Genomic DNA, 15191 nt, shown 5'->3' on the forward strand with positions numbered 1-15191 from the left:
CTAGGTTTAAGACTTAAATGTTTATTTGGGGTGCATGTAAGAGCAAATACTAAGGCATTTCAGAGAGAAGTCACATAAATTGTCTTTATTGAAAAGCAAACATCTATACAACTGAAACTTACACTATTTTAATTTAAGTCAGTTTCAAGGGATCTAAAAACAATGACAAAAAAAGAAAACAAAAAAAAGAAAGAAAAAAGAATAAGACAATAGTTTTTGTGTTGAAGGAAGATTGCCCCAACCACTGCAGTTATTTTCTTTTCGGACATTTGGAACATCAAAGGAAGCTCCTAAATGACATTATAAAACACCCAATAGATGACCCTTGAACACTGTTCTTGTGCCAATGTGAGTGAGCATCAAAACAAGGGTGAGTTAAAGAGGGAATGTCCCTCACACTGATTTACAGGACAAATTTGAGGCACAAAAGACAACCCAGGCATATTTTCATAGCCAGAAGTCTCAGTGTTTGCTTTTTTTGGATTTCTTGTGAGAACGGTGAGGCGATCGTGACCGAGATCTGGATTTCTTTGAGGATTTTTTAGGTGTTCTTGATCTGGACCTACGCGACCTCTTAGGTGTTCTTGGGGGTGAAGGAGACCTAAAATTATTTTTTAAAAATGAGAGATTATTACATTCAGCTTAGTTCCATAAACATGCTTGTAATGACAACACACAGGATTGAGTTATAAACTGCGACGATGAAGAGATGAAATCATTAGTTTACCTTTTAGAAGACTTGCGGTTACTGTCTCTCGGAGAGTCTTTATAAGACAATCGAGAGCTGTCTTTTGTATAGGATCTATCAGAGCGCTCTGATCGGTGGGAGGTGGGCGACCTGCCGCGCCTACTGCTGCTACTTCGGGTGGGGCTGGGGGAGGGACTGTGTCCTCCGTTTTCTGGAAATAAACAATCTTAAATGCATTGAGTTCTCAATTTCTGAAAGACATTCACTCATTTGCTGAAGGAGTTTTAGGGGCTTATGCAGGGATCTTACTTTTCTTTTCTGCCTGGTGTGGAGTCATCTTTGTCCTTCTCTTTGTGGGACACATCAGATTTCTCTTTGTCTTTTCTTTCTTTTTCTTTTTCTTTCTCTTTGTCTTTCTCGGTCTCTTTCTCCTTCTCCTGAACAATGTCCAAAAAATATCATGGTTTCAAACAAAATAGAAGGACTAAAACAAATGTCAAAAACAATTAAGCTGATACTAACCCGCTGTAGTAACTTGTCCCGGTAAAGCTCTACTTGCTCTTGAATACTTTGTCCAGATTTTTTGGGTCGTTTTCCAGATTCAAGCTCGTCTTGAAACTTCATGACTTTAAGCTGTTACACAGACAAAGAAAAACATGACTGAGATCTCTAAAAGCTTCAAGAATGTGTTTAGTACACCTATTAGCATTTAGGTATACCTCAATTTCTCGAAGTTTGGCACGTTTCTCTTCGCTCATCTCAAAAAACTTAGCAGACTTTGAATCATATTCTTCTCTAACAGGATTACTGTAGGACTGCTGCTCTGCAGCACTGGAACCTCTGAGAGTGTCTTTACTTTCAGTTTCACGTGTTGAACTATGAGAAGAAAGTGAAAATTAGATCAAAACTGCATGGCAAATGTATTGGTGATTTTTGTGATAAGACATTTTAGAAATAATTTTATAGAGATTAACAAGAAAACATCAGTAAAGATATTTCTAAGACGTTTGCATGTCCTTTAACATTTAATAATCATGAGTTTCCAAAGCCTAGTAGAACTAGGAAAATGTACGGTACCTTGATTTACTTTTCTCCGATTCATCTGGCTGATCAAATATTTCCCATTTTGACGTGGTTACAGCTAAAAATAGAGAAAAATCAATTTTATGATGTGTACAGGTAACTAAGGTTTAGATGATGTGATAAGCGTCATCTGGACTAACCTTGAGCTTCCAAAGCAGCACCGTCCACTGCCTCCCATTTTGACGGAGCGACCTTAAAACCTGGTTTTTGATCAACTAAAGAAGAAAAGAAAAGAAAAAGTACTGACATTTTTTCCTAAACAAATTTCTTTTAGAACATCTGCCATGACATTTAGCAATTGTAATGTAGTTGTAAAGTATATTCTTTTCGATATAGGAATAGAGTGATGTGTTAAGTCTATTAAGTGAGAGTTGAGTGTATGAAAGGTAAAATAAATAAACAATGTTGTCAGCATTCTTACAAGGAATACCATCCAGATCATCATCTGTTCCCTTGATGGGCATTCCATCCAGGTCATCGAGTGGTGCGCCATCAATTGGCGCTCCATCGATGGGCATGCCGTCAACATCATCGAAAGGAGCGCCATCCAGCTCCTCCTCCACAATAGGAGCGCCATCAATGTCCTCAGTCCTTTCTGGCAGCTAAGTGAAAACGCAATTAACATCCAATTATTCAGTCCATGCTGAGATGAGTTGTGACAACTCAAATCTTATCATTGACAATCTATGAATCATAAATCAATCAGACAATCTCTACCCAACTAACCTCTGGCACCAGTTCTTCAATCTCCTTTTCAGGATCGAGACTGACGAGTCCCAGGAAAATGTTTTGAAGTTTAATCAGGAACGGATCAGGATACACTGCCCAGTCTTCCCATGCACGGAAACAGGACATTACTCGTTGCTGTGAAGACCAAAATTGAGAAACGTCAAATCCAGATAGTTAACTTTATTATAAAACCAGTATGGGTAAAAAAAATGTAGCCGAATGGCGCACCTTAAAATTCTCTGATTGTAAATGGCCCTGTATTGTCTTATAAGTGGCATTTAGGTCAGAAAATATCTGACAAAGTTTTGTTTCAAAGCTGTAAAAGAATAAAAGACAAACACATTAAAAAAAGACAAACAAGAACGAATACCTTGATTGCGCACTTAAAAAATAATTGTAAAACTTACAATTTTCTGTAATAAGAGGCATTAGCAACTTTTGCTGAGGAGTTATACAGCACATCTGACACCAAATATAACCTTGCAATCTGAGGGAGGACAGAAGTGCAGATGTAAACAAAAGTGATGAATGAAACAAAAATCAATCATAATTGTCAATCTTAATTCTACAGTACAAATAACCTTCTTTGGCAGAGGCGTTTTAAGTATGGACAGAGACTCAGCAATGCATTCCACTATTTCCTCAGCAGCATCGGCATGCGTGAGGCAGAAAAACATGCCATCAGCTATGTCGCTCTTCCTCGGCGTCAGACCTCGAAGTAACTCCTCCAGTTTATCCCTCTCGCTGCAGCAGATGAGAGTATTTAGTACACACAACCAACAATACTGAATACAACCAAAAGCCTGATAGCGCCACACTAGAAGAATTCAAGATCTCCATAGAATTTCAATTTTCAGATTTCAATACGAAGACATACTCGTCTTTCAAGGTGCCCTTCTTGCCACTTTCTTCGTCATCGTCATCATCGCGCTCCTCCTCTTCAGGAGTGCCATGTAAATAAGGGTTGAGAGGCGGTGGTCGCCAGAAAGATCCGTTCTTAAACATTCTGAAGTCTTCTGTTTTCCATTTTGTTGGAGATTCGCCCTATGAGTGGAAATGTTGAAATTGTATGTCTAGACATTTCAATAAGTTTTTGACAAAGTCATGAAAATAAATAAGACCAACCTGTAATATGGTGTATAACTTCCACCGGTAATAAACATGAGCTGGACTTTGATTTTCGAATAAAAATCTGTTGAATACAAATAAATTCTGAATACATAATCAAGACAAGGAAAATTATAAAAATCATTACTGTCTGACTTAAATCACTTAATATCTTTTCTTCCATATTGTGGCTTACATCTGACCAAAACAGTCAAATTGTTTCTTAAACATGCATTTGCAAAATCGATGGGGTGAATTTTCATTTCATGCCTTGGAGTAAAAAAATAAATACAAAAATAGCCTCATTCATAAAAATGCACTGACCTGTAGAGTGCATTATTGATCTCTCGGTTCATGATCATGGCTTCAAACATGGGACCCTCACGCACAACAAACTCGATCATTCGATGGATGAGAGAGAGCAAATTCCTACGAGAAAAACACAGTTAAAGCGAAACAGATTCAGCGCCATCAACAGCCACACCTAAACAAATGCTACTGCTACATTATGACATTTGATGAAATGCAACATCCTTGCACTTACTATGCATGAGTCAAATTGACATGTTTGAGTTTTTAACATTTAAAGTTGACTGGCAGTCTAACAGCTTGTAACAATCAAAACATTTCAATCCTCTCTACATCTACATCTGAGTCTCAGCCATAGCATTCTGCCCTTGTAACTTATAACTGGACGTGCTACTGAGATACTAAATGTGAGGCCGAGTGACAGTGATTTTTCTTGCTTATTGACAATAGACAAGTGCGGATGGAGAGGGACAAAATCATGTAAGCACTTCTAGAGTCAGTTAAGATATAGGGACAACAATTGGCTTCCTGACTGGCTCGTGAAGTGGCCGATAAAATCAAGAGATGATGTTTTTCAAATGTACTGAAACACAAATCACAAGTATTGGAGCCGATCATACCAATGTCAGGCAATCATTCTGTATACTTTCCCCAATCCATCCTGTGACGCTTTTCTGGTCCCTCGCTGCTGCAGACAGTTCAACTTGTGCTGCTCATCAAGGCCAATGTCAAAGGTCACTGAGACTATGGGGATTGGGTGTTGCTTTTGTGCCATGATACTAGGGCAGTTAAAGTGAGCAATAACCAGAGGGCTGTTTTTTGTGTAACGGACACTAGGTGAATGTGTATTGTTTTAGTTGCTAAATTAGTAGTGCTGTAATGAATAACATCTGATGTAGTATGTCTGATTAAACCTGAGCCAGTCTCTCAAAATCTAGTGGAACAACGGGTCAAGCATGCCGTAAAGCTAACATCTGCAACAGTTCTGCCTAAAAGGAGGCTCTACAAACACCAAACAGCATTCATTCAAAATGTATACTACTGTTAAAAAGTTTGAGGCTGGTAAGATTTTTCAATGTTGTTGAAAGAAGGTTCTTATGCAAGACAAAGTAAAACAGTAACATTATGAAATAATACAAATTCAAATAACTTTTCTATTTGAATATATTTTAAAAAGTTATTTTTTCCTGTGATGGCAAAGTAGAATTTTCATCATTATTCCAGTCTTCAGTGTCACGTGATCCTTCAGAAATCATGCTGATATGTTGATTTACTGCTCAAGAATCAATGTTAAAAACAGTTTTTCAATGGAAACCACATTTTATTTAGGATTCTTTGTCAACTAGGTTAAAAAAACAACAACATTTATTCAAAACAGAAATATCTGCAACTTTATAAATGTCTTTATCACTATTGACTGACCTCAAACTTTTGAACAGAAATGTGTCAACCAAAATGATAAACCCACAGAACTCCCTGTACTAATATGACCTTCACTATCTGAGCAGTATGATGCAAACCCTTTGTAGAGAAATGCAATGTATGTGTGTGATTTGTATTGTTAGTAGCTGCTCCTGATTCTCATGCAAGGCCTCAACTATTGCTCACTCAAACCAGCCTCTGGTAGCATGGATATGGCCAATCTTTCAATCTACAGAGATGGGATAAGTTCTCTACATTTCATAAGAATTTGGAAAAAAAGAAAAACATGTACCTTTCTGTTGGGATAACCACTTTGACTATGGCTTGCGACAGAGTCTGGATATGAAGTCACATCAGATAATAAACATAGAATATATGTGAGTATTGTTAAAAAGAAACAGGCATAACACTAAATGCAACATATACTCCTACAACAACAAATGTGTTCTACGGTGTCAGTTTTAAAACTTGACTGAACACATTCCTTAGAGAAAGAGGCAGAGAAATCACAATCTACATTCATAATATATTTAAAAAAAAGTCTCTTTACATTTCTTTCAAGCAGACAGTATCAAAGGAGAACAGTTTTATCTTAACTTGCATTCAAAACCTATAAAATGTCTTGTGCAATGACAATGAGTAATCTACACTCCAAAACACTTACCGGTACAATCAGCATGGTACACATATAATGTAATTTATAGGATTTTTACAAAAACTGCTATTTTAGTCAAATTGCACAATTTTATGAACAAAAACTTTTCACAAAGAGCTAGATGAAAAATGTCTGCACCTCTTCCACACACACAAATAAAATGCATATAAACAAACATTACTAAGAAAGTAATTTACCCTAACTACATTTATGACCATGCTAACCAAAATCTTTTTGTCCCACGTATGCCAAGTTACCTTCTCAAACTCCTCTTTGCACTTCGGAGGGGGAGGCATTGAAGCGTTGGGGTTCTTCAGCCTCTCTTTGGGCTGGGCATTGAAGGGCAGTCCGGAGGGTGGAGGTGGGAGGGTGTGCTCCATCATTGAAGGTGGAATGTATATTGGGTGAGGAGGAATTGGTACACCTTTGCCCCATCCCAGTTTCATTTCAAAATTCATTATCATTTTGCCTGAAATGGTCAGCATTTGCCAAATTATTCATTAATTCCAAGAGGGAAACAATAAACGCAAAGTGATTATAAAGAATACATAGATTTTAGTGGTTGACCGATAACATTTTTTGATGGACAATGCCAAAATCTTAAGCCACTTTTCCACCATTGAGATGAACGGTTCTAAGAGTGGTAAGGAAACGGTTATAATTATACATTCATTTGAATTTGGTTTGGCACGGCACAATTTCTCAAGCCTGGAATTCTTGGTCAGCTAACCGTGCTGGTAGAATGCGTGTATTGACGTCACCACTCAGGATTGATCACATGTCTGTTGCCAGTTTCTCTGTAGCTGGCCAAGCGTGCTATTTAAGTAAACAAGTTAATAATAGAAATATCCGATCATCCTCCATAACACAGTAGCTATTTACACCTCAAATCGTCTGTAAACTCTTGCGTTATCAAGGCAACAACTGATGCATTTGTATTACATTTCAAAAAGCTCCGTTGTCAGCCCCAGTGGAAATGAAACCATATTCATACCGGCTGGGCCGGATTGGCATGGAATGGAACAGTAAAGCAACAAGAATGATTTGGCCCAACGGTGGAAAAGTGGCTTTAGAGAGCAGGGTGGCAGACGGCCGATATAAAGCTGATATAGGCCCATATATATCATCTCACTATATAAAGACAGTAAATAACACCTGCATAATTCCTACATAATATTTAGTAACAAAATTAGAAACAAATAATTTGAAGCAAATTTGGAAGAATAAAAAAAAAAAAAGATTTATTCTTCATATAGCAACTTCTTGATTCTGTAATCTTATTAGTATTTTTCACAAAACATTTTTTTTCAATAACAAACATGTATTTGCTGAATGCCACCAGTACATATTTAAAAAAAGCATTATACCATTTGCCTTTCAATTATTAGACAGAATGGAGACTAATGGAGAAGGACAATGAGAGCTCCTGTAAAGGTGCTGTTCTTAGAGCTGTCATAATAAAAGTCCCACTTCCAACACTTTTCGGCCAAATTTGTTTTGCCAATTTGAAAAAAAAGGAGCAAAATAGTATCCAAGTTATCATGTTATATTGGTTGACCACTAATAGATGTGAATAAGAATATATTTACCATTTAAATGTTTAAGTGCGCGTTCAGCATCTCTTCTCGTCATGAAGGCTACAAAACCACAATTCCTTTCTCTGGCCCTCTCCTCATCAGTCCTGGGCCACATAATTTTCACACTGGCTAATGGACCATAGCGACCGAATTCCTGACAGAGCATCTCCTCGTTCATCTGGAGGGTAAAAGAGCAGTTTTAGAATGGAAATGTTTGTGCTTGAGACGTTACCTAACAATAATCACCAGGGGGGAAAAAAGATCAGCTACCTGAGGATTTATGTTCCCCAAATACAGATTTGTAGTTGTAGGATCACCAACGTCATGAGAGCCAGGAGCTGAATCATCCAAGACTGAAAAAAAAAAAAGAAGCTTTGAATAACAACTGACGTTTTACCATCCCTTCTTCCATGATGGGATACATAAACAGCAAAAAGGCCATTGCATTACACGGTATATAAAACAAAATTACCACTGGACGGACGGTTTCTTCGTGAAGAACCATCCGCTAAAAGCAGAAGAAAAGCAGTGTGAATTTTGTTTCCTGAATCTGAAAGCGTATACACTGCTGAATTGTGGCAGTGGCTGAGAAATGTGGGAGGGGCACAAAATTGACTGGGTCTGACACCATGAGTGAACATGGGGTGAAACTGACTGTTTTGATGGGGGGGGGGGGGGGGGGGGGGGGGGAAACAAGAAAGAACTTACAGGATCGCTTTCCTTCCGTTGTGGGAAGAGGCTCAAAACGGCTGACTCGGCCCTTCAACCTGTGACGCTCATCGCGCTCCTCCTGTATCCTAAAAAAAAAAAAACTTAGCATTACATTTGAGATCATCATATTAAAGGTGCTGACATTAGTTAAATAAGAATGCAAAGAACACATACTGTTTCAGTTCTTCTTTGAAGAGTTCAAGGTTACTCTTTTTCTTTTCTTTATCCCCCTTCTTCGATGCCTAGGCAATATAATAGAAAAAGAACAGGTAAATAACACAAAATATATATTTTATTTTATTTGAAATAAGGTCAAATGAAAATAAATGACAAAAGACTCACATTGCGTTTATCTATTTGTAAAAACTGTGGAGGAGTATCCAAAGGTAAAAAACTTTTAGTCTCCAAAACTCTTGACTTCGGTTTGTAGAGCTTTCCTTTCTTTTCATCGACTGCCGCTTCCTCTGTAATGAATATGTAACACAGATATTAAAGCAGGGACAATTAAGAGGAATGTATATCAAATTTGGCCATTTTACATAATTTGAAAGAAAATGCAAAGTAACTTTATATATCATTCAAAAGTTTGGAATTTTGGAAATGATTCAACATTATTATTAGAGATTCCTAATTTTACAACACTAAAACATAAAATTTCCATTTCAAATTAATGCTGTTGTTTTGATCTTTCTATCCATCAAAGAATATTGAAATATATCTATCATGGTTTTCAAAAAAAAAACTATTTAAGCAGCACATCTGTTTTCAAAACACTGATAATAAGAAATGTTTCTTGAGCAGTAAATTAACATATTAGAATGATTTCTGAAGGATCATGTGACACTGAAGACTGGAGTAATGATGATGAAAAATTAAGCTTTGCCATCACAGATATATATTAGACTTTAAAATATATTCAAATAGAAAATTTGTTATTTTAAATTGAAATAATATTTTACAATATTATTGTTTTTATTATTGTATTTTGATCAAGTAAATGCAGCATTGGTGAGCATAAGAGACTTTTCAAAAACATTGTAAAAGGTATTTTGAATATATATTTTATAAATGTTACATTTTATTATATATATATATATATATATAGATATATATGTGTGTGTGTGTGGTCTCACATGCATTTGTGCATTTATGGCATTTTCTTGATATGGTTGTATGGAGGACTTGAAGAAAAAACCTGGATCTCAGATAAAGAGATCAAACTTATGGTCACTGCAGCAACATCCACATGATAATCCTACCTTTAGTGGCATTAGCAATCCCACCCCGTACAAACGTCTTCACTTTTCCTTCACCTCCCTCAAACGCAGCGAGAAATTCTTCGTAGATCTCCGCAGCTGCCCTTTCATCCTCCTGTAAAAAATCACAGATTGCAAAAGTGGAATAATGTGGATGAAGTGGAATTGTGTTAAACTTGTGAGATTTATTGGGATGTAACAGTTACCAATGTGTTTATGTTCTGTGCATTGATAATACTGCTTTTTGGTCTAACTATCAATTGTGCTATTGTGAATATGAACAAGATAACTGACTATAATGCAGTGAAATTCAAAAAAGTATTAATTTTAATTACATCTAACATTAATTACAATATTGATACACTAAGAAAAGTGCCACAGAACTGCACGCGTAGAAGAACATTGTAGCTGGAGCTACTTCTCTCTGTTTATATCTATGACGAGGCAAGCAGGTACTGGGCTACTCCGCAGTGGTGCGACCCGTACCAGTCTAAAATATTCTGAATGTAATACTTATTAAAGGTGTACCATAGTGATTCAGGATAATACAAAACCACGGTTTGGAAAACGGATTCATGATGTACTCACTAACACGAAAAAAGGTACGGACTGCAGCTTTAAATAATACAATAAACAATACAAAAATAAGTAAATAATTCACAATTAGGCCTACATTTCGGTTTGTTTTTCACCAAACCCTATGCTATACCCCTCTGAATACTTGGAATATACAACACGTGTCATATCTGACGATTCTGTTGCGTTTTTGTTTTAAACGCTTGAGGCTGGTCGCTATTCACTGCTATTTAATGGATGAATGTGAGCGGGACATTTTTTTATTCTCCTTTTGTGGTCCATAAAGGAAAAAAAGTGCATACTGCATTAGAACACCAGGTTGAGTAAATGATGACTTAAAGGGATAGTTCACCCTAAAATGAAAATTAAGACTGGAAATGGAATACACTAAAATCTTAAAATCTGAGCAGATGAAAGATGAAATAATAGGCAGAGAAATCAATTACTAAATGACTGAGAATCACACACAACCAGACTTTCAAGTTGTTCTGAATAAAATTAAAATAAAATCACAAAGAAACACGAGCCCCTTTCAATCATATTTGATCCTATGACTGCTAGTTGTCAGAGCCAGAGTCTGCAGATTTTGAGTTTGAAATCTGTCAGAGTTAACAGATTTCACTGAAAGTAACAGTGTACGATTGGGCACAGATCGATTTTTTAGCTTTAGACTATGAAACCGTCCATTCTGAGGATTTCAACCATGTTTGATATTTTGAGCTGATTTTAGAACACATATATTTTTCAATTGACAAGCTTCTAGCAATTATCTGCACATTTCTGTGTGAGTTTGTAGTTTTCAGAATGACTTGAAAAGTCTACTAGTGTGTGATCCTCAGTCATTTAATGTGTGGTATTAGTCTGGTATTGGACCTCATCTACTTACCTTCTTCTTGAGTTCATCCTGCTCTTTCTTACTTAGTGTTCTTTTAGCAACCGCCATCTTGCCGATACTAAAGGCCTTTAACTTACTTTCCAATAAAGCCTGCATGAAAATATGAAAAGATTTAATTATACACAGACCTTTAATTTTCTTGCCTAGGGAAAAGATAGATATTAATGCATTCCTCATATACTTTCCAAAACGTATAAAAACAAAACTGCACAAAGGAGAGGGAAAACAGGAAGGGAAAAAATTTAATGTCTATCTATATTGGGCAATGATTTGTTTAGCTTCTGTGAAGTAAAGATGTAACTGTTTGCCATGCATAATAAGATGTGAACTTTGCAGTAGTATCCAATCACTGAAAACATCAGGACAGATGAGCTGGTGTGGCTATAACACAAATACAAAAAAAATATGTTTATGGCACTATATAAGCTGTGTCTCCCTTTTCTGTTGACCCTTTCACGTGGGTAACGTTATAGTAAAGACGAACATTAATCACGTTAGCTCGTCAAAGCAAAAGGAGCAAGTTAGCACAACTTTGAACGCGTAAATAATGTATTCAAAGCGCTATATCAAGCCCATCTTCTCTATATAGTAGTATAGCGTCCATATATTAATGTAACACAAAATTAATGTAAATAACGTTATACGTTCGTGGTAGCTCTGTCAGCACACAATGAACACACATCAACTTATTTCATGTTCTGTGGTGGTGTCAAGAGAATTAAAAAAACATAACAGTGTCAAATGCAGCATGTATGGCAAACAGATTTTAGCCCGGAGGTTTGTATTATTAAAAAAAATCTGTGCAGCCGCCGGTTTCTAGCTAACTACACTGCTAGCGAGTTAGCATCACAACCGAGCAGCTCAATGGACCTTTTTCGTATCACAGAGCGACACACCACTGAGTCAGACACAATATTATTTCGCCTTTCTTGTCATAAACCAGAAAGGTCGGGTTTAACATACTGATATGAAGTGGAAAAGTCATTAAATACCTTAGAGTTGGCTTTCTGCGCCCCACCTGGCGTTTTGTCCGCCATTTTGCCCGACACTGTGCAAGCGCGTGAACCGCGTTTACTCTCCCAGTGTGAACGAGTCCATTTGACGTAACACTGAAGACCGATCAAGATGAGTCTGTCAATGTCCTGGCATAGGCCTATGAGCACAATCTGTGTACTGGTGTGTACATTATGTGAACTGTTATTGATGCACTAGACATTGAAATGTCACATGATGCAATTTTAAAATAATTGTTTTTGTACAATGCGTGGTAGCTAGGCTAATAGTCTGAACACTATTGTAGATGATTTGCTGGTCTTAGTTGGTTTAAGATTGTCTTGCTTGTTTAAGATTGTCTCCAGCGGTTTCAAGCTGGTCTCAAATCCTGGTCAACTCAAGCTGGTGTTAAGCTGTTTTCACTCATTGACAAGCTGCTCCTAGCCATACCAGATGAAAGCTCGACCAAGATAACACCAGCAAGCCATATAGTACCCATTCAGTGGCTGCCACCTGCTGTGCTAAACTGGCTTGCAACAAGACATAGACTATGCGTCAATCAATATATTTGTTTGCCACTGTAAATTAATTTTCAGTATATTAATAGGCCTATCCAAACTTTCAGTGAAGTGTAGCATTTAGTTCCAGCAGATTTTGTAATGCAAAGCTGCATAAAGTAAAAGTAGTAGCCTACTAAAATATGGAAGCTCTGACTCATTCAGTATGTTATAAAGTTATTAATTACTAGTTAATTACATCTTTAACAGTGTGGCCTAATTAGATTACTGTGCTTCTTATTCTCTCTAAATGTATTGCATTACTTACATTAAAAAAAAAAAAAAAAAATCCCATACCAACCTCAACCAGTTGAACAAAACAAGGATAGACATGAAACTGCTCTTTTAATTCTTTAAAATAATTTAATGTTGCATAAATTATTCTTGAACTGACACATGTATTTAAAGGGAAAAGATTACATTATTTTAACATTAGACGTTCATTTTGATAATTTTGTTCTATATATAATTTTTCTATAGTCTATACAGTATTTAATACAATTACATCAGAACAATTAAGAGTAATCATTTATTTTACTTTTTCAAGGGAAAAGTAGGTTGCAGTCATTAATTACTTAGTAATGATTTACACCCAACACTGGACCCACTTTAGCATCAAAGATGACTCTGGTGCAGCACTTTGCAGTGATTGACATTCATTATTTATTGTTTATAATTTTGTATTTTCACTAATGTCATGTATCGTTTTTTTTATATAGTCTACAAACATTTTCATAACAGTTCTGCAACTGTAATTCCTGCATAAATGTATGTGCAGCATTAAACAGTCATGCACTTCAGATGCTTCTTTGCCTTGTATGGTATTTGAGACAAACACTTAAAAGGTGCAAATATATGAATCATTTTAATCCAGACAACAAATTAAATGTAATTTTTGTAAGAATATTGATAATATGCAGCATAAAAAGAAACAGCTGCATGAATCCATTAACCCTTGAAATTAATGTATGCTGAATTGCTGACATAAAATTAATCATACGTGCAGTAAATCAGTAAAGCAGAAGAAGCCTTTGAAAAAATTTGTTGCAAGGACTCCATTAAAGCTGATCATATTAGTAATCTTTGTTAAACAGTTTCAAACGGTACAGTTTCATATCCATGCAAATACTTTATTTGTTATAAGCATTCTAATAGAAGTTTCAGATTTGCATCATGTTGTTTGAGGTGACAAGACATTTTTTACATCACAACTTCAGGATAACCAGATATCAACCAGTTAAAAACTATGTATTCTAGACAACAATGCACTGTCAAATAACGAACGGGGGGGAAAAACATGTTAGAATTAACATTTTGAATTTACATGGTAGAATACACACTTTCAAAATTATTTATAACCTACAATTGAAAAACATATGCCTGTCAGAAACCTTAAATAAACAAAAATAAAAAAGAATGATGCTTTAATTTAACTGTCTGCGTTGACCATGGTACTCAACATTAAAAAGATATCAGCCAGAGTCCGTATTTTGTTTGAAATTTCACAAAATTGTGAATACTACATGTCCATGTGAAAGTATGCAAACAGAGATGATGGAGGAGCCTCTTGTTAAGGCTTTAGAAATCTACCGGTCATGAACATTGTAAGTACCGGTAGTGTAGCCTACTAGGAATGTAACATAATGTAGGCTACTGAAAGAAACACCTCTAGAATAGTCATAAACAGGCAACTTTACATTTTTTGAAGGATATGTGGCTCCGCTCTTGGCATTCACCGCGTGCCTTAATTGAAATACATTAAATCAAGATCCACTGTGAACACGTAAAGCGAGAGCCAAAAGTGCAAAAAGAGATTCTTCAGGACCTGATGAACAGCTGAACCTGTTTTAGAAATAAAACAGGCCAGGCACCACAGGCCAGATCAGATCAGATTCTGCCAGCAGGTGTATTTATTCAAAAGCACACTTTAAGGCCTATTTAGATGGGAATCTCATCCTGGTAATGCTGAATATTTCTTTATCCGGTGTGTCCCTGCTGATAGCCGAAGCCTGTGTTCTGATGGACAAAGCACACAGCCGGAGGCAATGCATTCAGAATGCCTGCACATCCAAGGCGTCCAATACAACTTTCCATCCCTGTGACCTAAAGCATCAAAATCATAACAGTTAAACTATGGTAAACAGGCCTATTCGAAATTAAATACACAGAATAACGTCGAACATTAGACAACACTCGCAAATGAAGCCCAAATGTACGCCTCGTAACATTAGAAGAAGAAAAATGATAATTAATAGAAATATTCGCTAATTAAATCGAACTAAAATACGCAGAACATTCATTTCATAAGATCATTATCACTTAATCCCACTGTCGTCGGCAAGCAGCATCCGTTTAATACCCTGCAACATCACTGCATCATTCATCCCACAAGGGTGGATGAAACGGATTTGTTATCTACGTTAATTTTAGGATTTATGTGTTCATGTACATACCTCCGTGAAGCCATGGAAACGTGTTTATATCGCTGCTTAATATTAAAGAGGATTTTCAAATAAATGACGAGCCAACGACATATAAATATGGAAACTGCGCCGAGCGCTACATTGCAAGGGAGGCGCGTGACGTCACCATGCAGACAGATGTTCAATCCTGCGTCCTTGAGTTTAGCTATC

General features: G+C 36.5%; 1 protein-coding gene across 1 annotated transcript; it reads right to left on the reverse strand.

Annotated features, from left to right (window-relative positions):
- Positions 1-70: 70 nt before the first annotated feature.
- Positions 71-12539, reverse strand: u2surp (U2 snRNP-associated SURP domain containing). Its single transcript, XM_079612684.1, is given in 27 exon segments — positions 71-601; positions 728-888; positions 890-899; positions 998-1125; positions 1211-1321; positions 1408-1564; positions 1766-1829; positions 1912-1986; positions 2193-2373; positions 2498-2635; positions 2729-2816; positions 2908-2987; positions 3082-3244; positions 3378-3544; positions 3626-3692; positions 3932-4036; positions 5631-5674; positions 6251-6462; positions 7583-7748; positions 7841-7923; positions 8043-8078; positions 8279-8367; positions 8456-8523; positions 8624-8745; positions 9541-9652; positions 11000-11098; positions 12001-12539. Coding segments are annotated over 27 exon segments (2910 nt in total). The 5' UTR covers positions 12046-12539; the 3' UTR covers positions 71-462.
- Between the last annotated feature and the right edge of the window lie 2652 nt (positions 12540-15191).

This window comes from Phoxinus phoxinus, assembly GCF_949152265.1.
Source record: "Phoxinus phoxinus genome assembly, chromosome: 5".
NCBI classification, from domain to species: Eukaryota; Metazoa; Chordata; class Actinopteri; order Cypriniformes; family Leuciscidae; genus Phoxinus; species Phoxinus phoxinus.